The following is a 26,461-nucleotide window of genomic DNA, read 5'->3' on the forward strand; positions in this document are numbered from 1 at the left end:
CATTGGTCAATGTATCTGTTTGTATGTTTGTACCACACTGTTTGATTACTAAAGCTTTGTATTGGAGTTTGAAACCAGGAAGCCTCTGGTTTTGTTCTTTTATCTCAAGATTGTTTTGCTCTTCAGGGTATTCTGTGGTTCCATGTGAATTTTAGGACTTTTTCTTTGGGTTTCTGTGAAAAATTGGAATTTTAATAGAGATTGCATTGAATCTAAAGATGGTTTTAAATAGTATGAAAATCTTAACAGTATCAATCCTGTCCGTGAAGTTGCTTGTTACTTCTATTTGTTTACTTGCCACAAAGAAACCTGTAAAATTATTAGTTTTAATTTTCCTTGATTATGTTAAAATTTAAAATTTCAACTATGATATACCCAGTATCTTTCTCTTTCTTCTTAAAACTATTTTGCCATGTATTCAATGACCATTTTTCAGCTCAGAGAATTATAATTACTTTTAAATTGGTGATCATAGCTTTCATCTCGTTTCTTAAAATGTTTGTTATATTTAATATTGTATTTTTCTATCTCAACTTTATCTTTTGTTATTTTTTCATCTTTTTTTCCTGCTAATTCATTATTTTATTATGTTTCTCTTAGCTCACTTATTCAACATGTGTTTTATTAAGGCGCTGCCCCGTATCTGACGTTCACTAGGAGCTGGGGATGTGTAGGGGAACATCTCATCTTGGGTATGAAGGCTGCCTTCATGGTATTTCGATCTAGTGAGGAAAGTGGATCTGGAGTAAGCAATTGTAAGACCTGTAGGAGAGGAAATTTCTTAGACTGGCATTTGTTATTTGTCTCCCATCTGCCCAACCACTGGTCCATAGTTTGTGAAGCTTGGGATGGGGAACCTGGCTTCTTGTAGGGTTCCACCCATCAGGGCCCCAGAGGAGACCAGCCAGGGGGAGAGGGAAGAAGGATGCTTCTTCCTGTTCATTTCCTGTCCCTGACTCACCCTCCCAGCAGAGTTTCTTTATTTTGGAAATGGTAGTTGCTTCTTATTTCCAATTTATTTTTTTCATATGCTTCCAGAACCATATGCTTTCTCAGGCTCCCTAGAGATGCCAGCACTAGGCTGGTGGGCATGCCCCCTTCAGAGGTCTGGGGCTGGACTCCTTAAGTTCTGAGGCGCCAGCACCCACACTAGCCTCTCCTTGGACGTTTGATTTCTCTCTGAGCTTCCAAGTTCTACAACCCCAACTTCTCTTTGTTCCTCCATCTCCTCTTCTCGGGGGGGATCTGCCTCTAGCAGTTCCCCTGGGCCTTTTGTATTTCTCCAGTTCTTTACATTAATATTTTCTGTAAAACAACTGGCGTGCTTTGTTTTACTGCCTGGATCCAGTCTGATTCACCTGTCTTCTGTTTCATCAGTTTTCTGCAATATTCAGTATGCTGTTTACTATCTCTCTGATAGATATATTACTAATTCAGCAGGGTTTTTTCCTGCTTAGTGGCAGTTTCCTTGATCTCAGATGTTATCCTATTTATAACTCCCTACTCTAGATTCTCAGTTGCTATTTCCTTTTAACTTCTAAAGAACTTAAATTACATGTTATTTAAAAATGCCTCTTGTTTCTTGTCTTAAGAAGAAGCCATTTAATTTCAGTTCTATGGTCTGTCTCCTTCGTTTTTATGATAATTCTTTTTATGTGGCTGAGGATGTTTTCTCTACTCTTAGAAGTTGCCTAGGATCCTATGTGAGTCTTTCAAGCCTCAGTTCTATCAACACAGTTGATAGAAGTATTTAGTCTCCTGCTTTAGAAACCAGTTAGGTTGGGTGACCTCTGGTGGGAATCTGAGGTACCTTTGGAACCATTTACATCTGAGCCTAAGAGTGTATTTCCATAATTTTTGTTGCGTTCAGTAGCTAGCTAAATTTTGTCTACTGTTTGCTGTGGGAGTCAGAAACATTGATACACTGGCTCCAGTACTAGGCCCAGGGCCAGTGGTCTTGGTGACATGTGGGTTTCTCACTTGGTGTGACATCTGGCGCATGAATGGCTGCCTGTTAGGAGTTGGATCCAGACAGGTGACACCCGGGTAGTTCCTAACCCCCTCCTCCAGGGCCTTCCATTTTTGTATCTCCGTACTGGGAGGTGGTTAGGTGCTTCTTGCTGGAACTCTCCAGTGATCTCAAGTGTCAACTGGGAAGAGCAAGAGGGTGGGTGGGTCCAGTCTTCAAACCCACCCCAGCTGTGTGAGATCTACTAGAAATTTCCCAGCTTCTCGTTTATAGAAGATAATGCACTTTCCGATATCCCAGTGTCAACAGAGGGCTTTCCTTTTGTATATGCATAGTATCTATTTATCAAACAATGGTTTTTTTGTGCTTCGTCTGATTGAATATAGATTATTTGCTGTTGTCAATGTGCAATCTTCATTTAGCACCACTGAGTGAGCCTTTTTAAAAAAAAACAAAACATGGTGGTGGGGGATGGCAAACACACCAACCAAAGTTTGCCACAGAAGCACAATCCTTTCCACCAGGAAACTGGGGTCTCCTGTTAGTCACTCCCCCTGCATGACGCAGTAATTTTGATCCAGTCCTAATCAATGCATGAGCTGTGTGGAAAAGAGGTTTTTGACCCAAAGATCTCCTGTTTTGGGAGAGCAAAGGAGAATTTGTGGTGAGGTTTTTTTTTTTTTATTCTGGGGTTTCCTCACAGTCCCTTCATTCACAGTTTGCTGTCCCACGTGACCTTCGTTGCACTTGGAGTCAGGAGTTCTGAATCGCCAGGGCTGGGACAGGGTGCAGATTTCCAGTAGAAGGAAGCCGGCTTTACAGTCTTGGGGAAGACGGAGAAATGAGAAGATAAATCCTGCCATCTGCCTGCAATGTGAGCCCTTTTAGGCTCTTCGGTCTCTTACGTACTCACGGAGATCTCTGAAATGCATGACCCCGCCGACAAAAGACATTGGTTGCCTCTGGGAGGGAAAACATTAAGAGTAAAACTCAAAAGGAAGCACACACACGGATGGCTGTGCTTGCTATTCATCGGGTGTTTTTGACTTGCTAAAAAGCGAGCTTAATGTATTTATAAAATTTATAAAGATGTAACTGATTCTGGCGCTCTGCTCTTTACAGGGAACATATTTCATGTTGTTGTAAGCACTGAAGAAAATTAAATCAATAAATCTACAGCCTATAATTTGAGATACTCAATTGAAGAAAAAAACCTGGTCGGGGAGGGAGGGGGGACTGTTTGCATTGAGGAGGACTGCTAAAAAAACTCTTCAGCTCTGATCTCCCAGGCTTCCAAGAGACTGCAAGGATTTAGCTGCTGCTGTAGAATTATCAGTGTTGTGATTACACCTCAAAGGAAGCAAAGGTCAACTGCTCCCTTGTTAATGAAGCCTAGGCTCAAGTGGACAGCCGTGCAAATGTAGCCCTTTCTGAACTGCCCATGCGTCCTTTTTCCTAAGAAAGCATTGCTGGTTAGCAGACAGGCTGGGTGTCTGGAAGCTCGGTGAATTTTTTCCCCATCACCGGCAGGCATCATGACCACGGGCAAGCCAATTAACCTCTCCAAGCAGCTCCCTTCCATGTGTAAAAGGTTAATAGTGTAGCTTGTTTGCAAAGTGCCTCAAGCCTTCCGTGAAAGGCACTACACAGATACCAGCATTTCTGTTTGGAGGGCATCGTATTTTTTAATTGTGTTTGATCAGATAGATTACAGATTTTGTGGTGGTTCGATGTGGCCCTTTTCCCTGGTTACAAATAAAAGACCAATAGGTGATCTCATTCTATTATCATCTTCTAGAACCCGCTAGAAGGTTAAGGGAATGGCAAAGGTTACAGATTAATAATGTATTATTTGCTTAATAAAAAAATGTCACAGGTATCTCAACTGCATGATAGCTGTGGATGGCAATTTGTTAGGCCAAGGGTGTCATTTGTTGCTAAGCAGATAATGCTGGCAAAGACTCATGGAATGATGAGTTTTGCTTTCTCTGCTCCCCAGTAACTCTTTTATCCTTCTCATCAATACGGAGCATTAGGAACAGTTTTGTTAAGGTTTATTTCAAATGTGCTTGTGCATATTTGGGAAATTGATTCTCTCACTCTAGAAGTCCTAAAACAAGTGACTTTTTGGTGTGTATTTAGGTCATGACAGTAAGCTCACTATTTTATTGTATTTGGAGCAAATGCGAAAAGTCCTAGTCCCAGAGCTAAGTGTCCTGTCTCTCACACTTCTTCACAGACTTACGGAAGAACTTTGAGCAAGATCCGCAGGGAAGAGAGGTTCCCATTGAAGGCATGATCGTTCTGCACTGCCGGCCGCCGGAGGGAGTCCCTGCTGCTGAGGTGAGACAGACACTTGGGGCTGGGCCTGTTCCCAGGAGGGAGGGCAGAGTCCTGTGTGGTCGCACATGTGAAGCAGAGGAGCCTCTGGCTGGCATTCTTGCCGTCTGGACCCAAATGAGAAAGATGGTGAAGGAATTAGCAAAGAAATAAGTTGCAAGAGAAAATTGCCTCTTGACTACTGTCTGTTGACACTAAGCTTTTGCTAGGCAGCCTGCGTAGGATCTCGTCTGTGTTATTGCTTTTGGTGACCTCAGATCATGTAGGGGGCACCTCTGTGTCCTCAGTCAGTGACTTTGGACACTCTGACATACGTGTGGCTTATGGGTCCGTCTGCACCTTCACAGGCAAGGTCATGTGCCTTAGTGCCCAGGGAAGGAGGGAGGCCTTGGTACCACCGAGTTTCAGTGGTGTTTGCACGAGTTCATTCTTGATTTGCTTACGGAACATTAATGAATGTTTATTATGTGTTAGTCGCTGTGCTGACATGACATGAAAGGTGATGGGGCCACTGGTCTGCGATCTGTCATTCTTTCGTCACAGGCGAGACATCTACAATGCTGTGTCACTGGTTTTTTTTTTTAGTGTTTTTTATTATTTGCATGTTTTCTAGCACTTCTGTCCTATTGCAAAAAAAGAACTATCAGTAATAGGACACATCGCTTCTCAGCCTTTGGCTAAGATCAAGTGCAGTAATAGGGTAATAGGGAAGGCTTCCTACACCTTCCAGTCACTATTGGAAGATGTTCTGATGAGCTAGGAATACGTTATTAAGGCAGTTTGGGTGGGGGCAGGGTTCACACAGAAGGACAGGGGATACTGGTAGGATGGGAAGTTTCGAAACATAGGCCTGAGCTGAGTTACAGAGTTATAGCTTGACTCTGGGAAGCTAGGAAACTATCCTTAGAGCCATGGATTGTTCACTGAGAAGAAGAGGTATTTAAAAAAAACAAATAATACAACAGGAGACTCTGCTTCACATTTTAGCTAACGCTGTTGTAGGCTTCCATAGTTGAACAGACAAGGGAGCAGAAAAATAAAGGGGAACAAAAAGACACACACACCAGCTTGATGAGGTGGGAAGCACACTTAATGGGCACCGTCCAAAGTTCAGATGATTCAGAGGAACTCAGTAAACAGACTTGAAAACTAAAGTGAACATTCTATGCATGGTATGAAATGATTAGAAAGGAAAATGCTTATTTTTTAGATTCTGATTTGATGTGAAACAAAGCTATTTGATTTTCTTTTTCCTTTTTGTTTTGGCTGCCACCCTGTTTTTTCCAGAGTGTGCCCCAGTTTCCTGAGCAGGTGGGGCAGGCAGCGGGGTGTTCGGTGCACAGGTGAGCGTGTCAGCCTCATTGAGGACGCCCCGAGCTCTCCTGGGAGTCTCATTTGGGCATCAGCAGTGCGCTACATTCTCTGCCCATCTCTCAAAATCCCCACTTACAAATGCTTCACGCATCGAAATGTCTCGCCCGTGTCACACTGGCTGCGCCTGCAGCCAGGCGGCCTTCCAAGCCTGTGCTGGGTCACCGCCGTCAACTCTGGCAGCACATGAGAGCTGTGAAACAGGGAGGAAGGTCATGTTTTTATTAGATACCTGCCTGTGGGAACCTAACGTTCTCAGATGTCTAGTAATCAATTTTTACAGCTGGAAGAGAACTTTGATATTTACCTGGCACAGCCTTTGCATTTTAAAAGCAAGAAAACTGATGCTCAGATCAATGACCTACAAAAGGTCTAGCAGCCATTTAAGGGCTAACTGCGTTCAAAATCTTTAAAAAGTTCCTCAGTGCACTCAAGGTAAGAGTCTCTGGTTTTTCGGTACCTTACGTGGCCCAGCGTGATCTGGCCTGCTGTTACCTCTGACTTCACCCTGGGCTAGTCTGCATCTGACCTCCCTAAGCCACATCGGCCCGCTCACTCCACCTCAGGTGCACCACCCATGCATGTACCTCAGGCCCTTTGCACATGACAGCCCCTCTGCTACAACGTTCTTCCCCAGCTGTTGTGTTGCCCAGATATCACGTGCCCTGTGAGACCTGCCCTGGACACTTTTATTGAATGTGTCACTAACCCGCAACCCTACATATGTGTTCAAGCTCTCTTCTCGGCTTTATATTTTCTCCTTAGCTCTTATCACAAACATACTGTCTTTATTTTCTGTCTGTGCCACTAGAATTTCAGCTTCATGAGGGACATTTTTGTTAATTTTTTTCTCTCACTGTATCCCCAGAAAATAAAACACTGCTTCTCATATCCAGGTGCTCAATACATATTTTGTTGACTATGAATGAAAACTAGTTTTCTGTGTCGATGAACATTTGAGGTTATATGAGAGCCTGCCCCAGACAAAACTGAAATCCATTAGACTTTTATTTTGTTGTTTTTGCTCATTCTGATACTAGCAAGTGAGTAAAACACTCTCTACCTGTTCTTTGAAGACAGAAAAAAGATAAGTAAGTAAAAGAGAACAAAGGAATGGACTGTAAAAGATGTATAGTCTGGTAAGATAATAGCCAAAAGGGACAGTATGCCTTGGTGTGTAAATGCATCCATGAGTCTGCATGCAGGCATAAATACACCCATACCCACACCCCTGCACACACAGCATAGCCTACACACATGCACACACACCCATGCCAACATCCATCCCCGTACACATATGCACACACGCTCCTACTTCCCTGCACACACACCCATCCAAACACCCATCTACACTGTGAGCAGCTTTCTAGAGATTGGGGTGCATTTGTGAATTACAGGACTTCAGGGCTCTTTAGGGCGGTGGTTGGTAGCGGGGATTCCGCGGGGTGTGGGCTAACCCCTAGGAAGTCAGCAGTATTCTACCTGTTCAGTTACTTAGGAAAGGCTGAACTTGGGTTGCTGAACTTCAAGACAGTTCTTTGCACATCCCTCCACATTTCTTGACCCTGTTCTTGAAGGCAGATGAGTTCAGCCTGTTCATTCAACTCATTTTCCCTCTTCATTAGCTTCTAATGGTGCTTCTCACCTGTAACCATAAGAACAGAACAGGATGTGAAAACCTTCCAGTCGCCACACAAGCAAGCATCGCTGAAAACACATTGGGGAGAGTTGGTGAGCAGAGGAGAGAGAGCACAATACGGACATACCCGAACGAAAGGATGTCTTGTTCCCTGGGACCTACCCTCCTGTCAGAATTTGGAACCGTGGGCTCCACTTTCTTTATTAGCTCCCAGGGCTGCTGTTACAAATGACTACAAACTAGATAGCTTAAAACAATAAAAAATGGATTCTCTCACCGTTTTGAACACCCGAAGTCAAATCAGGATGGAGGCAGCGTTAGTTCTTCCTGCAGGCTTTCACAGACGGTGCTTTTGGATGCCTTTCTCCTGGTTCCTGGTGGTTTGGGGCTGTATGTGGTGCCCCTTGGCTTGTAGACAGACCCATCACCCCAGTCTCCACCTCTGTCTCCCTGTGGTGGTCTTCTCTCTGTGGGTCTGAATTGCTCTCTTCTTATAAGGACACAAGTCATCCGATGTGGACCAACCCTAATCCAGTATGGCCTCACGTTAATACTCTGGGTCACAGTCCATCTGCAGAGGCCTTATTTCCAAGTAAGGTCACATGCACAGGTCCCACGTGGACCTGAAATTGGAGGGGGCACTCTGTTCACCTCAATGCACTTCTTATTCTCCATTTCACATCCTGTAACTTTCTTCATTTTAATCCTGCAGAAGTTGTAGGATTACATTTCAGAGTCAGGCAGACAAAAAGAGGGCCATTCTGATGAATAACTGGGGCTGGAGGTTGGTTTAAAAATACAAATTCCCCGCCAAAACGGGGAAACAAGTGCCTTGTGTCTATACTTTATATTTGAGGATGGCTATGAAGTGCTGCAACCTCACTGTGGAATGAGCTCTTGTGGAGCCCGACAAGCATTTATAGCATCGTCTTAGTGCAGGCAAGCATCCCAGATCTGAACACTTGCGTTATTTTGGAATTTCAATTATTTACGAGTTGGCATTACCTATATCTGTGCACCAATATTTACAGCTCCTTCAGTTCGGCAGTAGCCTGCACTGTAGTGATCACCACCAACACGTGTGGTGTTGTGGCGGGGAAGGCAGGAGGAGAGCAGGAAGCTGAGAGAACGGGAAGGGTAGGGAAGGGAAGGGAAAACACTCTTAACCTTCCACAGTCGGTGTCTCCCAGGTGGAGATACCTGCCAGTGTCTGTCGTGCGGTCATCACCTCACAAAATGTCTGTCTTTGTGCTCGCTCTCTTCACCATCATGTGAGGACCCTCCAGGTAATGACTGTTTAGTGTGACAGTTATTGGGAACTGTGTCCCGAAATCGATCAGTTATGTAATTGTCACTGTGAAATGTTATCAGTCGTCTTCCCCGGGCAGGCCGTTTCACCCTGTCCACTTGGTTCCCTTTCTGCCTACCTCCTGGGTGGGTGGCCCATGGGTCATCCCTGGAAAGGATGGTGGCTCACAGGGCACTCGGTTTTCTGCTGCAGTGGCCTAGGAAGCCTCCTGCCTGACACATTGAAAGGCACGTCGGGGCCAAGTCCAAGTCTTGTGAAAAGTCTTGTTTTCACAAGACCTGTACGATTATCTTTGCAGTTTAAGACAGGGCTTGGAAACTAACTAACTGACGTGACGAGAGGGGGTGGTTGGTGTAAGAACAGAGCTTCCACTTATGGTGTGTCCCCTGTGCCAGGTGCTGTGTGTTATTTCTGTATGCTATTTCATTTAATTTCTGTAGGTTATTTCGTTTAATTTGCAGAGATTCTAGAAAGCTATTGTTTTCATGCCCATCCTACAGGGACTTGTCCAAGCTCTCAGATCAGTAGGAAGCCAATCTAACCTTAAAGCTCAAATCACCTCTTTCCTTAATAGTTTCTGTTTGTTTTTTAATGAGCCTGTGGATTTAGTTAGTTTCTCCAAGCCTTTTGGAAGCTTGGGAGCCCCTAGGCCAGTGATAGCTTATATGGTTGCTGTAATGTCTGCCAGTACACCCTTAGGAATAGAGATTTTAGCATTAAAAATCTCTTTTTGCTAATGTGCTAATCTTAAATCTGCTGTAAATTTTGTTTCTTTATTGGAAACAGATAACATGGTGATAGAACTCAGAGCAGAGCACTGGGATTCGAGGTTTTAGAAGTGGAGGGACTCAGGGAGCCGGCAGCGGGACCCTGTGGTCTGAAGGGCCAGGAGCCTGGGCGATCCTAGGAGATGGGAGGGGCTAGGCTGCCTGAAGTTACTGAGAGGAGGTCACGGGGGAAAGAAAAGGGGCGTATAAAAGGGAAGGTAGGAAGACGGAGGGTGATCTCTACGGCATTACAATGTTGGCCATGGCCCTGCCATGCCTCGTTGTCTTGAAGGGCCCCGTTCACATCCTGGTAAATGTCTACTGGAGCCTGCCGCAGGGTTCCCTTCCCCGGTGTCACCAGTGGGGTAGGGAAATGGCAGAGACAGAACCGAGGATGGCACAGTGTGGGGGGAAGTATGAAATTTGGAGCCAAACACACCCAGGGGCAAACCCTGACTCGCACACAGAAATGATACGACCTCGCCCTGGCTGGTGTAGCTCAGTGGATTGAGCGCGGGCCTGCGATCCACACGATCGCGGTTCGATTCCGGTCAGGGCGCATGTCTGGGTTGCAGGCCAGTTCCCAGCAGGAGACTTACGAGAGGCAACCCTGCATTGATATTTCTCTCCCTCTCTCCTTCCCTTCTCCCTCTCTCCTTCCCTTCCCCTCTAAGGATAAATAAATAAAATCTTTAAAAAAAAAAGAAATGCTATGACCTCTAGCAATTTGCTAGGCACTCTGAACCTCAAATTCCTCATCCAAAGTGGAAACGATCCTTTTCTGGTACAGTTGTTGGGCATCAAAGGGAAAGAAAGCCACTTCAAGAATATGTAAAACGCTCAGCATAGTTTCTAATAGTAAATGAATAGTAGAGATTATTGTGATTTTGGTTCTTCCTCCTCCTCTTCTAAAGTTTCATGAACCTTCGATTCTCAAAGATGCAGGACCCTGTCGTGGTTAGGGAACCAGATTAAAATGGAAGCTCTTGCAATATCTAACATGTGTTCAGCCTCATGAAGAAGTCAGTGCTTTGAAAACCATCCCTCCTCACAGCCTCTCCTGCTTGCATCCTCTGTTCTTGCCCTTCAAGGTCATTAAAGGACAAAGACACTTAGCAAAAAGCTTCCTGCTTCCTTCTCTTATAATCTAGCACCTGGAAGAAATAGTCACTGACAGAAGCTGGTGATTGTCAATATTTGTTCACCTTATTTATTTATCCCACTAACGAGTCTTATGAGTGGTAGTGGTATTGTTAATATAAACCCTTTTCAAAAAATATCCATGAACTTGAAGATCCTCACCAGACTCATTTAGATACTGGTTTGGATGAATTAATAGTTCCCGTACTTTTTCCACAATACCCGAAATGGGAATGGGTGACAAGTCAAGTTTTTCTAAACTCTGTGAGCTTTCTATAGCTAGATAGACTCGAACACATTTGTCACTACAGATACTTTTAACCTTAACCTTGGGGCAGTTCTAACTGAAGACAGCAGCTTCAGTGTTTGACTCTTGTTGTTTAGCTAAAACCAATTTGCTCTTCTCAAAACAATTCATTTTCCCGCACTGCGCTATTTTATACTCCCCAATTAAATGGAAAATCTATCTTTCATAAAAGTTAGAAGTTATGTCCAATGAAAACCCGACATTTTAATGGTTTTCCACAGATTAAAATTGTAGACTTCTCAATAAACCCTGATTTACTGATGTTGGCTGTAAAATGGTTATTGCTGTTAATAAAGCCTATAAATCTTAACAGGTTATATTTGCCTTGGACAATAAAACTTGCCGTAAAGGCTTAGTGTCTGAGGCTAATTCTGCTCACATCAAGGTAAACAGCCTTCTCAAAATAATTCCGTGTCTTTGAGAATTAAGGCCCCACAGCTAAGAAACTGACAGATTCTTGCCTTGAGCTGGTACATGCTAGGCACTATTTTTGTTTTTATCTCATCAAATAGTCAAGACGGAACTGGAATTAGAAAACTGGGGAAGGCCATGGACCTGAGTCCATGCAGGGTGGGTAAGGAGAAGGTCCCCTTCTTCCTGTTGCCACCATGTGACTTCCGTTACTGACGGGTCACTAGACCCGAATGCTTGTCTAACTAGAAGGGGCGTTCCAGAGGTGGGATGTTTTATAAAGTGTGCCAGGATCATGTGTGTGTTAATAGCCATATTATTGGGGGGGGGGTACAGAGGTTGGAAGGAGATCATTTTCCTTTTAGATGTCCTTGTGGAAAGCAGAGACTTTTTAAAGAAGCTCCATTCATCTTGTTAGACTTGATGGACATTTGTCATGGTTTCTAACATGTGGGCCATTTCTTTGTCAATCTTGCCTCCTTAAGATAAAAGCCAGAAAACCCTTTTTCTCATCGTCTTTGTGGCTAGGCCCCAACAAGGGGGTGTCCCTGCACAAGGTGGGGTGGAGAAGGTGAGCGGGGGGAGGCGATGTTTGTGTGGGCACCCTTCTCTGGAGAGGACAGTGGAGGAGGTGCCAGCCCTTGGTGGCAGTGGGAAGAGCAGGCATCTGTCCCAAGTCTCATGCTTGTGAGCCATGTGGCATTTCTTGGATAGTGACAGCCAACAACTGTCCCATTCTCTACAGAGTCGCCAGACATTGCTTCTGGCTGCTTAGTGCGGGGCCTGGCGCCTTGGCCTTCCTGGAGGTTCGGGGCACTACCTTTTAATAAAGTTCTTTCCTGCATAAAGAAGCCAGAGCAGAGTTTGTTGTGAGCAATGAAGGACCCTCCCCATGACCATGCTTGTGACCGATACCTAAAAGTGGCCATTGGAACAAATCAAGCCACTGGGAACTAAAGGCCATTTGTGGGATATTAATCTGTTTTTCTTTTTCTGTAACATAAGGAAGGAGACTAGAGAGCTCCTAAGGCCCTTTTCATCTCTCTGATGTATTCCTGAAATACAAACAGGGGAAGCTGCAACGCTATTTCTGACTTATTGTAACAATTCTGCTCAGACGGGTGCCAGACAGTCTCCGGGTCTGGCGTCCTTTGCCCTTTCTCCCTGCGAGGGTATTCCCGATGAAGGGCTCATTTGTTTCGAATGTGTTCGTTGGCATAAAACCCGGGACAGAGTCTTATGACATCCAACTGTTTAATACAAGAATCACTAGTTATTATATTTAACCTCAATCAAACAGACTATGAAATGAGGATTTTATTTAAAAAACAAGACTCTTAATAATTCACTAGAGGAGTGTTAAGTGAGGTGCTGAAGTTCCGAAGCACTGGACCTCAGGTATAAATAATTAATCTAATTTGGAGCAGCCAGAGCAGACAGCCTGACTAATAGTCCGGAGAAACTTTGCCTTGAGGAGACTGACAATGAGAACCTTTGCAGGAAGCCACCTTTGATCAGAATGTATAATATTATAATAGAAACCTAATGGACTCTTAAGAAAAGAGAATGTTACATTGCTTAAATACTAGTAATTAAGTGGCAGTAAATTACGTCTCTGAAAACATTTCTGCAAAAAAACTTGCTATCGCCAGGGAGATGAGAAATGAAGTTAGTTTTTAAATAAATAACTGATATTGTCTGCAGCCCAAATACCTTCATTGTTAATATGGGCCCTTAAGTAAATTTTTTTAATGTGCTGACTTTGACCACATCCTTCTCTGGCAAGTTCTAGTTCGTTCCTGGGGAAGAAAAGGATAGAAACCATCTGAAGTCCCTGATTTGCACGTGTTTTCCTTTTTTGTCCCGTTCTGTATTCCTACAGCAGATACGGCACGGAAGAGGAAGTTAGAGCATCCCACCTTAGGTTATGTTTGAATTTCCGTGGCTTCAGTTACCCTTGGTCAACCAGGGTCCCAAAATATTAAATGGAAAATGTGCATGTCTTAAATTGGGTGGCAACCTGAGTACCTCATTTTACCTCATCCTATAGGCACTGAACCATCTCCTATCATCGCAAAAGGGTGGGGGGGGCGGGGGTTACAATACTGCATTTTGAAAGACCGCATTCACATAACTGTTATTAGAGTACATGGTTATAATTGTTCTCTTTTATTATGTTATTGTTAATCTCTTCCTGTGCCTAATTTGTAAATGAAACTTTATCCTAGGAACGCAGGTAGGGGGAAAACATTATACACACACACACACACACATACATACATACATACATACATAAGGTTTGTGACTACTCAGGGTTCCAGGCATCCACCGAGGGCCATGCAGGTAAGGGGCGACTGCTGCACACTTTTCAAAACAAGGTAGACGCTGCAGGGACTCTTACTAAGGTCGCTTAGTTGCGCCGCCCCTTTACTCTCTATGCTCTGTTAGGTCAGCTCACACACTCGCCTTCTTTCTTCCCAAGCACTGCTCTCTGTGTTCCTTACAGCCCCATCTCTGTGTCCTCCTCATTTCTCCTTGCTTGGCATGACCTTGACCTCCTCCATCTCTCTGTATTTTACAAGGTGTCGGAGGATCTGTTTAAACCCAGCCAGTCTTTGACTTCTTCCGGGGCCATCCCAGCTGACACTGGTCGGTCTTGCTTAGAAACACCTAACCTAATGGGTGATATGGCCCAAATGAGGACAACGTACTTTCCTTCCCTCTAAATACATTGCTTTGAACATTTTTTTCTTTTTCTCTTCCTCTTGTATTCACCTTTTTATAACTAGAGGTCATATTTCGTCAAGGTGGTTTCCTTTAGGGAATGCATATTAGGAAATGCACATTATACTTTTCGGTAGCTTTCCTACCCCACTTAGCAGAAAAGGCAACTGCCCCTGGGAACAGAGTAAGTATCTAGGAAGCATCGGTGACTTAGTGAATCTGTATTTACAAAATCGTTGTGAGTACACAAAATAATAAACTCTTAAATTCAAATGATCACTTTAAACTTTACAAAGACTTTCGTGTATATATTGACTCATTTGATCCTTAAAGCTACCATTTGTGGGTAGGCAACCACAGGAATACCTCTGTTTTGTAGAATCCTTGATTTCATACATACAGATGGTCGCCGAGACTGCTGAATAGCTGACCTTATTCCACATGCACTCTACGCCGGGCACTGACCACTGAATCCTCCCAACACCCCTCTCAGGTGGGTGCTAATAATATGTCAGTGGCATAAATATGGAAACTGAGGAACAGCGATTAAGCAGCTTACTTGAGGGCACAGTTACTGAGTAATTGAGTTAGGAATGGAACGCAGGTGGCCTTCTCCTAAATGCGACCTGATGAAGCCTTCCTATGACCGGGGCATCGCATGCTGAGTACAAACTGAGGGGCATAGAGAGCATGCCTGTCCCTAACTGGCCCACCACCTTATTTTGCACATTTACAGCTACCAGTATTAGGTGGGAGGACGGCATATGTTAGTGCGCATGGGTGTGAGTGTGCACACGTGCACGCCTGCTGCTCTCCTCTGTTTTGTTGCTGGGTCTATGATTCTAGGTCCGAGCCTTATTGTTCCTCCATGGCAACTAAACCCTTTTGTTTCATGACATTGGAATGTGCACTGCGTTCAAGTTCTAAGATGGTTTGGCAGAGTTGCTCAGTGCCAGAGATGACTTTGAACAGACTTTGGTGGGATGGAGAGACAGTGTTCACAAACCGTCTCTCTATCCCCCTCTCTCTCTCCTCCCCCCGCCCCTGCTTTTTTCTGGCAGGAAATTGCATCCTGTAGTCTTTGAAAAACACACAATTGTCATCTTGTGCTTAAGGTTTCTCAATTTGGGAGAAAATGCAAATGGATCAAGAGGGAAGGCAGTTGGGAGGGGAAATTAGTCTAGCAATCAGTCAATCAATAGTAAAAATGTTCAGAAAAACACATAAGCAAAGGAAATGGGTGGGTTCTCAATTAACATAATGAAGGCGTAAAGCTATTTCTCTGTCCTGTGCCTCCTTACACAGTGTAGCAGCAATAAACACTCTTTATATCCTGAATTAGGCAGGAGTGAACGCAGGCTGGGAGACCTCCCCATAAAGGGCTGCGGGTCTGTGATTGGGCAGGAGCGCTCCATGGGCAGGAGTCAGGAGCTCCATCCCAGCCCTGCTGAGGCAGCACGGATTTTAATGTTTCCAGGAAGCACACCACACACCATCCTGATTCTCTTCGCAACTGCCGACTGCCTTTGTTTTTTAAACAGAACTTGATAAAATGGAAGCCACCACAGCCGGTACATACAATAGCAGCTTCTCCTGGTAATCCTTTGCCATGATTCTCAAGTCCTAACTGCTGCTGGCATAGTCTCTTTGGGCAGAAATGCCACCCTCTGTAATGTCTCTTGCTTGTAATTAACTGTGGGCGACTAGAAAGCACACCGGCACCATGGGCCCTCTTTCACATAACTGCTGGCAAAATAGAGCATGTCCATTTCTCTTTCATGGGGTGATTTGGAGATCCGCAGAATAAGCACCTGTCTACAGGTACGATCGAGGTACACCCAGGTGATCTTACTGCAATTCGGCTTCAGGACTGGGATCTACCGCCTCTTCCTTCATGCCGCATTGCTCTCACACTCGCCCACTCTATAAAAACCTTAAAGAGCTGGGATTTCCTCCTGGAGCCGCCTTAGATTCAGCACACTAAGCACACTGAGTGACACAGTGACTTACTGAAACTCCCAGAGCTTGGGTTTTTATAAACCGCTGCGGCTCCCACCCCACAGATGACAGACACGGGGCCCTAGCTCACAACCACGAGAAACTCAGATTTACTTGGTTCTATCAGTTAAGCTTCCAAGAAAAACATCCAACATTCTCAGCCGAGCAGCTGATAATCCCCTGCTGTGGTGATTTTTGATTTAAATATAACCGAATCTCTCTTGGCTCTGACTTAACTGAATTGGAACTGTTCTTTTAATTGTTGATTCAGTATTGGCTTACAGAGCTGGCTGTCAGTCCTCCCAACAGATTTTTTCTGGAGATGTGTTTATTAATCGCGTGTGATATTCCTCATCCTGCACAAACTGCCAGCCCTGGCCCCTCCTAGGGACAAATGGTGGTTTAAACCTCACTTTCTGGGTGCAGAAAGTATCAGACTGACCGGCCATGTGCTGGCTCCACGGTGTCATTTGGAGATCACCTTCAGGAGGAAGCTCTGGCGTGCCACCACAGGGACACACAAAAGCAGACTGGCACAGTGCCACCAAAATTTGACAGGGGCAGTCAGTCACTGGGGTGCCTCAGTTACCTGTGAGGCGACCTGGTCAGTCATTTGAATCTTTCCTTTCAACTTTGTCATCTCTGTACAGCTGCCCCCGCCCCCTTATTCACAGCTTTATTTTCTGTGGTTTCACTCACCCAGTCTGCTATATGAAACGGAAAATTCCAAAAATTATATTCCATACGTTTTCATGTGCACGCTGCTCTGAGTTACATGACGAAATTCTATGCCATCCAGCTCCCTCCTGCCCAGGACACGAGTCACCTTTTTTCTAGTGTGTCTACCCTACAGATGCTCCTGCCATCAGTCACTCAGTAGTCATCTTGGTGTCACAGTATGACCGTGCTTGTGGTGAGGTCACCCTAATTTTATTTAATAATGTCCCTGGAGTACAAAAGTAGGGTTGCTGTCAATCCTGGTATGCGTAAGAAAAGGCACAGAGTGCTTCCTTTCAGTGAAGGGGTGTGTGCGTAGGGAAAATGCAGAGTGTATGGGTTTGGTACTGTCTGTGGTGTTAGGCGTCCACTGGGGCCCTTGGACTGAATTCTGTCCCCTGCAGAGGAGGGGGACTCAGTTACAATGTGTGGGTATATTCAGAGGAGTCATATCTCACATGATAATGAACATTTGCCTGGAAAAATGTGTCTCCTTCCTGATAGCCTGACAATTCATACTTTCATTTTTAAAAATATTTTGCATTCACCTAATACCTTCTTTTTTTTAAAGATTTTATTTCTCTTTAGAGGGGAAGGGAAGGAGAGAAGGAGAGAAGTATCCATGTATGGTTGCCTCTCCTGAGTTCCCTGCTGGGAACTGGCCTGCAACCCAGGCATGTGCCCTGACTGGGAATCGAACTGCGATCCTGTGCTTCGTAGGCCCACACTCAATCCACTGAGCTATGTCAGCCAGGGCTCACGTTTTCATTTTTAATTAAATCACTCAAATAATAAGCAGTATGAACTGGTGCTATAGAGGGGGTAATCACAATGGTAGATGAAAAAATAAGCAAAGCTAAATGGGGAGAAAAGACCTCAAAGCAGAGGGGAACCGACAATTGCTGGATTGCGTTTATTGTGTGTGTGTGTGTATTTGAATAAGCATGTTTATTTTGGAAGGCATCAAGACATAGCTTTTGTTTTGTCCTTTCAGCTTTTTAAGTTTTATCAATGTATTAAACGTGTTGGGGTAACATTAGTTAATAAAATTATATAGGTTTTGATTACACATTTCTGTGATATATGATCTGTATTTTGCATTGTGTGCCCACCACCGAAAGTCAAATCGTCTTCCCTCACCATATATTTGGCCCCCCCACCCTTTACTCCATCTTCACCGGGGCATAGTACAGTTTTGCTACACCCGATATCAGAGTCATGGACCTTGCTTGGTGTAATATAGCTTTAATCTCCTACGACTTTCACAGATGACTTCTCTGTCTCAAGGCATCCAGCATTGAGTGACACATGGTCTCTATTCTTGACAAGCTCAAGCATCAAGTACATCAAATAGATATGTAAATAACTATCTAAAACAAAATGCACTGCCTATAAAAATAACAATAGTAGTATAGAAGGAGCATGGTTATTTCTGTTGGCCGGAGCGGTCAGCCAGGGCTTTGCAGAATGTTATTCCCAGGCAGGTGTTTGATCTGTGAATGGAAGGTCATTGCAATGGAAGGTTACACAGAATGCTCAGGGCCCGTGATCAGCGTGGTCAGAGCACACAGGTGTAAAACTGCGTGGGGCCAAGAAGTACAGTGAGCTTCGTTTCGAGAGCCTAAAGAATGGGTGGGAGAATCTCTGGGGGAGAGCCCAGTGGGGGTACGTGGTGTGACATCACAGGATGACTTGTTTGCTGACATCCTGAGAAGACTGGATTTTTTTGCTCACGGGTGGCAGGGAACTACTACAGAGTTTCAGTCGGAGAAGTGGGACACCAAATGTATTTGTCTGTTTTTTCAAAGTCCATATTTTAGTTCAAGGACCCAGTACTTAGACTGCAGCAGGGAAACAGGTAAGAAGTTTTAAATACGTATTTCTCTCTGTCATCACTTGAACTAACTTTTTAAGAACTACGTACTTGTAACTAATTTTGAACTTGGAGAAAAGGCTCAGGAATCAGAATGGGAAAGCTGCCGCAGAAACCTACTTTCAACAGCGCCCGCCCCCCCGCCGCCCCCCCGCCCCCCCCAAGAAGCAGGCCTGTCTTTCCAAGGCCTCATGTCTGCAGGGCTTGTTCAGAGCTGACTGGAGAAAGTGTGGACAATGTAGACATGTACTGTCACCATCCTTGATGTTGCTGCCGCTAAGCAACATGGCCTTGACTCTGCACAGCTCACCTAATGGGCATCCTCCTCTCCCCTGATTCAGAACAAAGGCAGCAGCTGAAGAGAGGGGTCAGAGACCTTTATGTCGTTAGATGCCCCCGTGCCAGCCCCTCACCTCTATATTCAACAGGGACTTCCCCCACCATTTGACAAAGCCTTTGAAGGTTTCCTTTCGCCTCCTTTGTATGTGCTTCACATTTTCCTTAAAATGTGCTGAGATCTTTCTCTTTAGCAATGACTTCGAGCCCATTAGAGGCCTGTGAAAAGCCCTGGTGTTTCGGGCTATAGATACCCAGTTGCTTGAGTATTTCGCTAGCTGCCTGGGGTTCAGGGCAGACAAAGGCAGTGTCATCATTATTGCTGCCCAAGGCAGGGTCTTTTCTTCCAGATAATGTAGATATGCTCTCAAAGTCCAGGGAAAGAGCTTTTGTTTTCTCCCAGATCACCTCTTCAATTCACCAGGTGGAGAGGGTGTCTCGTTTCTTCTGACCCTTTCCCCATTGTCTCAGTCACCCCTGGCGTTTGCTCTCACCCAGCACATGTTGGTTCTGTTAGGCTTATTTAATCAAGTCTCCTTCACGCTATTGTGCCTTCCCTTATTGACTGCATTTAAAGTCCTGGAACCATTATCCCTTTCATTTGCCTCCTTTGAAGTCTGAAATTTTGCTTTAAATCACTTCGGAACCTGGCTCTCATCATGCTCTTATTACTGGGTTTCCTGGTTTATATTGCCTTCCTGGCTCCAAGAAGTGACTATGGATCTGTGAGGCAATTGAGGACAGATTATATCAAAGATAATCACCTCTCCATTTCTGCTTACTGGCCAGTCAGTACTTAACTCTGACTTGGACTTGAAGGAGCCTAAGACAGACCAGGGGTTCTCAGCCTCAGTACCTTTGATGCCTGAAGCTGGCTACTCCTTGGTTGTGGAGGCTCTCCTGCTTGGAGAGAATGATAGGACCACCACCCTCTTGCCCTCCATCGTGAGAACAGAACATGTCTACAAACATTGTCAAATGTCAGCCCTGGTAGAGAATGCCTAAGCCAAGTCTTTGCTGCTGGGTAGGCTAGAGTCTTGCTAAGATGCTGTACATGGTATCTAACGGTGGCTGCCACGGAGCAGGCGCTCAATAACATTGTTCTTGTATTAAGCCCAGCATCGATAGAGAGCTGCTACTGTATGCCTGCTGGCCTGTGATCACATTGTAAGCAGTGGAAACTGTCATTTTTAGCTCTCTCTAGCCAGCCCTTAGCAGAGTGTCTGGCATGTAATAGGCACTCAGAAAATGTGTGTTGAGAGGATGCTTAAAAGACAAGGCACAAAGCTCCAGCAAAACAAAACAAAACAAATGATTGTGTTAGATTTTGCTGATTAATCAAGGAGTTACATGTATTGGGGGGCATGAGCTCTGGACAGTGAAAGGTGCAAATAATTTGTATGAGGAGCGATTGATAAAGAGAAAATCAGTATGAGGAGCACAGTGAGTCTGGCAGGTGTGTGCCCTCTTCCCCAAAGGTCAGTCACTGCCTGCATGCCCCCTCCACTTCTCAGAGGGCCCGATTTCTTCCACATGACCTAAAATACACATTGCAAAATGGTACATGGGCCTTAAACTGGTGGGTCAAAAATGCACACCATGGACAAATCTCATGGGGCCACCACCCTGCAGAGGAAGTCACTTCAAACTAGAGAGCCTGCTGAGCCATGTCAAAACCTCCACGGGTACACAGTAGGGAGCACAGTGTATTCCTGGAATGTGTACCTCAGTCACCGTGAGAGCAGTCCTTTCAAACCCAAGATGCACAGCGTTACATCGCAGCTGCACTTGACCTGGCTAGAGGAAATGTGACATGTTGAAGGCAGGAGACATAAGTGCCAGATCCCCTTCTCAACCTCGCAGCTAGGAGAGTCACAATCCATTGAGATTTTGTTAAGTGGAGTGGTTACTCTTTCCACTTGCAAGATAAGGCAAGACAACCTTTAGGGGCCCCTGTGAAATTTGACAAAGGCTTCGCTTACTGTAAGCAGATTACTAAGGGCATGGACCTTACAGATGGGTAGAGATCAATCCAAGTACCTCCTTTTATTAGTGGTTTGATCTTGGACTAATCCCATAGCCTTTTTGAACTTCAAGGTCCTCATATGCAAAGTGGGATAATAATGCCTCCTAAGGTTGCTCTGAAGATTGATTTAAATGAGATGGTATCTTTGTACCATTTACTTTAGTTCCTAACACATAGCTCAGCAGGTGGCTATTGATTGTTACTCCTAGTAGTATTAAGTCCGCTAACACTCTCTCTGTTTTTCTGCTAGTCCTCAGCATACCACAGGCATGTTTGGGGAAGTGGTTCTGCCTCTGTGCTGTCCTCACATTGTCATACGTTGTTGCCTTCAGGTCATGTTGAAATTTGCAGCTCTTATCCTCTCCTCCTAAAACAATTTGGTCCAACTTCATCCTGTCCCCACTTATCCTATATTCCAGCTCATCATATTCCAGTCAGGGCTGATGTATTCTTTCCAAACAATAGTGATCGCTTTTGGTTTTAGGGATGTAGCATCTGTTGGAGTCATGTTTTCTCAGTGACAAACACATTTACTCTCCGAGTAGAACAATGAAGGATGTGAACCACTTGATTTTGTCATAGCAAATGCTCTGTACCAGTCAAGGTGGAAGGTCTAGAATCAATATGACTAATGGATCTAAGCTCCAAGTGATAGAGTCAGCAAGAAGAAGAATAAATTATCCCTCTCCCCATGCCTCTCAGATGGCAATTTCTCCTGCCTGTCTGATGGGTCATAGTTGTCACCCTGTTCTCCACCGTGGCTGTCAGAGCGATCCCAAGCCACATCTGGGATGCACTTGGTCAGTACATCCAGTGTGTCAAACTTTGAGTCATTTTTATGTTTATTTGTTTCCCTTATTACTTTCTTTGGCTGAGCAAAATCTCTATTACGTTGGGCTCAGGAGCAGAGAATGGGCTGTGAACACCCGAGGCGTACATTCTATTTTATTTTTATTATTTTTTGTGATGACTTCATTACTCCCTTATGCCTGAGTTTTCCCCACCATTGTTTTTCTCCCTTCCTCTTTCTTCAGCATCCTCTTCTCTGGCTTCTGCTTTTACTTAACTTCAGCTTCAGGGAAGTGACTTTATGCCATTTCTTGGTCTTTCTCCTTCAGAGAGTGAACAGCTCTCAAATTTCTGAATTTCACATGAAAATATGTCCTCTTTTTCCCTAAGAGGAGGGGTTGGCTGAGTGTTGCCAACTTTCAATTTTTTTTTCAGGGAAGAACATCAAGACATAGTAAGAGTCATTTCCTTCATTATTTAATTTCAAAAAGGTATTTAACAACATGCAATCTCAGAATTATAAATTCAAATAAATTCATATAGATGCATCATACTGTTTTTGCTTTTCTCAGTTTTCCTCTACAAAACTAAAAAAATGAAGTCGTCTTAGAGCATACCTTTTGTCAATGATCGACAGCTCTCTTCCTTCCTGCAGCTCTGGTAGATTAGGTTAGAGGTGGGAACAGGGCTGGGGCGGCATCTGTAGTAGAAGCAACAATTCAGGATCTCTTCAGCTCTTTAATCATTTGCTGTGCATCCTTTTAATGGTCAGGAATACCTTTTTTTCACATTTTGTCGGTGGATTGGCAGTGGAATTAGCCCTGCCCAGAAAAGAAGCTCTTTTACGTTTTCATTAAAAACGACAGTGTCATAAACCAGAGTTTATGCAGACATCCTCTAGGGAATTCACTGCGACCCATGAACACACACCCTGCCTCAAACACCAGTGTTACCGGAGGCACGGTTTTGGTCTTTAAAATCAGTATCCTATAGCACTCATTTACAACACACGGGACCTACGGGCGTTGTTTTAGTTTGTCCTTGGACTCGCGCATTCGCACAGCAAGGCCGAGCTTGGAATCCACAGACAGAAATTCAGACCCTACTTCTGCCAATCACTGGCCACGTGACCCTGGATGGGTTCCTCTCTCTCAGCGGATTTCCTCACCTAGAGAAATGAAAGGGCCGATTAGGTCCACCTTCAGATCGCTCTAAGTTTCCGTGAAAGGAAGCACGTGAGAATGACGCAAAGGATTACAGGTCGCGTGCCACCTAGCCTCACGGGACACCATCCAAACACACCCCCTATTCGTTCTCATTTTACTGTAGCCACGTTTTTAAGGGGAACCCTATGTGGGACATCTCAACACCATTCACAGTACCTCTCCAAATTAATTAATTGCGGGGGTTCTCCCCTCCCCTCAATCAGCCAGCTGTTTTGACCCACATTCCTTATATGTATTTGCCTACAGAAGCCTCCTTGTTAATTTATTCTTTACAAGAGGGCCTTTTCAATTACAGGATTGTTAATTATTATTTATCACCCCTTAATTATTGTAATCTGCATGCTGATTTTGAGTGTGCATGTGCGCATGTGTTCAGCCAGAAGTCTGTGAACTTCAGTGGTCTCTGGTCGCCTTTTCCAGGCTTCCCGGCATCACCGCCACCTCCCTTCCCGCCCCAACGGCGGGTCATCCGGTGGCACAGAGCTGCGCAGCTGCTTTCCTGACAAACATAAACTTCCCGTGATTTTTGAGTGTTCTGCAGAGGTTGGCACAGCATTACAAAATATCTTTAAAACTCCATCACTTGAAAAAAGATGTTCAAAATGTGCCTTCTAGGTACTCTTTCATCAAATGTTTAACACAGGGTTTGGCACTTTAACGGGCTCTCTTCGATGTTCTCGTGGATATCTACATAAACCCTGATGGGTTTATTTACTACTGTAGCTTTTAATGGAAATATAAAATAATTTCTCTTCTGGGCAGTACTGATTTCATTGCAAACGCATCAACAAAATGTGAAACCCACATAAAAAGCAAAGTTGCAAGTATCACTAAAGCTGGTAGAATCGGGTGCTGCATATTTTAGATGGGCTGGTGTATTTATGGTTCTCGTACACATACTGTAAAATGTAATGTGGCAGGATTGCTCTATTGTAATAAAACAATGTGGTGCTTGCTGAAGAAAAAAAAGGGGTTGGTGAATTATAGCAGTCATTGTGCCTTGTTTCCCGTTATTGAAAATGGAGTATGATTATTAAATGCATGCAGTGTGCATTTTACACTCTTTGTTATAGATCTTGGTTTTTATGTGTGCCTGGAATATCAATATTTGCTTTACTTTTAAGGAACATTAGTTACAAATACAATAAGTGTGTTTCATTTTTCATTGAAGACATGCCGGCTTCAGTTCTCAATTCAGGCTGTGCCATATCTGTCTCAATGATTATTGATCTGCAAACCCTTCGGAAAGTAAGCAAGGCTGTTTTTGTAATGAGCACAGACGGCTGCTGCTGCTGCCGCTCTCTGCAAGCCATGAAACGGGAGCGTCCAGCAATAAATAAGAGTTTAATTAAATTGCTCCTTGGCAGATAGCAGGGCTGTGTCTCAGTTTTCGTTTAGAACCCGTGGGGTCTCTTTTTCCTCTTGATGTATGCATGTCATTCTCATTCATAAGTAATCGGAACTGTGAGCACAGGGGCAGCAGGCCCTGTGTTCCACTGTGTCTGCAAAACACCACATGGATTTTTCTCCCTTGGGCTACTCATTTTTTTTTTAAGCAAAGAAAGAAGGAAATGTAAATCTACAAGTAACTCTCAAGGTCTAAACTATGCACGGTACGCCGGAGTATCTCATACATGTTAAAATAATCGTAGTATCTTAGAAGCCCCTAAAATATCTATATGTGTTTTATGTAGGATTTAGTTTCAAACTGTAATTATAATGAAAAGATGAAACCACAGCGTCCCCTTGGAATTGAACTCTCTGGTTAGCTGTAAGTATCTCTGTGATGATGGTGCTTGGTAAACCATGGAAACCATGCTTTTAGGCTAGAAATGAATGAAGATGATTAATTAGATTCTGTAAGGTGTTGCGTTTATAGTAGGGCACACATAGCCTTCAGCTCATTTGGGTTCAAAGCCATCTGAAACATAGGAGTGCTTGAAAAATGATGAAAGCGGAGCGAGCAAGGTACAATTTCCACTTGCCGTGTGTTGCTGTTACTGTCCCCAGAGCACCAGCTGGGAACATGTATCATCCAGGCATCCCCAGAGCTCTGGCAAAAAAAGATGCTTCATTATTTCTCTGTACACGTTCAGACATTTTCTGATAATACTACCAGGCAAACCTACCTGTACACGTGGAGCCTAAATCTATGTATGCAGCTGCCTTGCTGGTTTGTAATTGCGAGTGTGTTCTCCCAGACGTCTGACCTGTTGGTGCCAGAGATGTATTTACTTAAGTAAACGTCTAGACTGGCTCTGAGCACATTGGCGAACACTTGAAACTCCTTGTAACCTAACTCTCCATCCATAGAAGCAGGTGCTTCACCCCCACCTGCCCCGACATCCATCTACTAAGGAATGGTTAAAAGGCAGTTCATCTTTCTAGATTAAACAGATGTGAACAAAATGTGTCCAGGGATTTTAAAATTTAAAATGGGGCCAAGTGTGCCATGGCTGGTATAGCTCAATGGATCAAGTGCGGGCCTGTGAACCAAAGGATCGCGGTTGGATTCCCAGTCAGGGCACATGCCTGGGTTGCAGGCCAGTTCCCAGCAGGGGACACATGAGGGGCAACCATACGTTGATATTTCTCTCCCTCTCTCCTTCCCTTCCCCTCTAAAGATAAATAAATTTTTTAAAAAATTAAAAAAAATTTAAATTATAAAATGGGGCCAAGTGTAAAAAGCTTTCCATTGATTTTTATCAAATTACTCTCTTCTTCCCTAACTCTTATCAGCTTTGTACACACCCTCTAGAGTAAAACCCAATGACCTTTCGGGTGGAGTTATGAGTTCCAAACAATAACGTTCAGACGAAATCACCTGGCTTAATTAATCCAGTCATTTCTACCCAGATTGGTTTGACTCATCATCTTGCTAGGCGGAGAAACGGGGCTGCCGGTTCTTAGCACACCCGGGGCACCGTTCCCTCGGTAGCTGCCATGCAGTCTATGGCCCTGGAGAATAATCTATGTATGGTGTGTAGGTATTCTTCTGCCTGAGAATGCGGCCCTCTCTACTTAACAAAACCCAGCCCTTTGTTTCTGCGGAAAATGACTCAAGATTTTCAAACAGTCGTCATTGCAGAAAATGCCCCACGCCTTCTCCAGTTGGTAAATAAACAGAAATTCTCCTTTGCGCCAGTGCTCCCTCTCTCCCTTCCTCCCTCTCTCCCTCCCTCTCCCCCCTCCCCCTCCCCCTCTCTCCCTCTCTCCCTCTCCCTCTAGGAAAAAAAGTCTGAGTTTGGTCCATATGTGACAGATAAAACCATATTTTACAGACTGTCAGATGGCATCAATTGTAAGAAGGACCATTACTTTATAGACCACTAAATAGGGCCACTTTTTAATTTGGTATCAACTATAAAACTCATCCTGATTTCAAGACGTCGGTATAAAGAGCGCGCACGTGGATTGTAGAATCAGGGAAATGTTACCTTTTCTCCTCTGGCTTTTTTTTCTTTCCTATCCCTTAGTGTTGAGCAGTGGAGACATTACAACTCAGCACACAATCATCTT

At 44.3% G+C, this 26,461-nt stretch overlaps 1 protein-coding gene across 1 annotated transcript in view; it reads left to right on the forward strand.

The window, feature by feature from the left end:
- The window catches only part of UNC5D (unc-5 netrin receptor D), a 223,033-nt gene that overhangs the window by 39,465 nt on the left and 157,107 nt on the right, over positions 1–26,461 (forward strand). Inside the window, exon 4 of the mRNA XM_037055091.1 lies at positions 4,209–4,312. Within this exon, the coding sequence (XP_036910986.1) occupies positions 4,209–4,312 (104 nt within the window). The remainder of the gene's footprint in view (positions 1–4,208; positions 4,313–26,461) is intronic.

The sequence above is a fragment of the Sturnira hondurensis genome, unplaced genomic scaffold (genome assembly GCF_014824575.4).
Source record: "Sturnira hondurensis isolate 20B ecotype Veracruz unplaced genomic scaffold, ASM1482457v3 Scaffold0008640, whole genome shotgun sequence".
Taxonomy (NCBI): Eukaryota; Metazoa; Chordata; class Mammalia; order Chiroptera; family Phyllostomidae; genus Sturnira; species Sturnira hondurensis.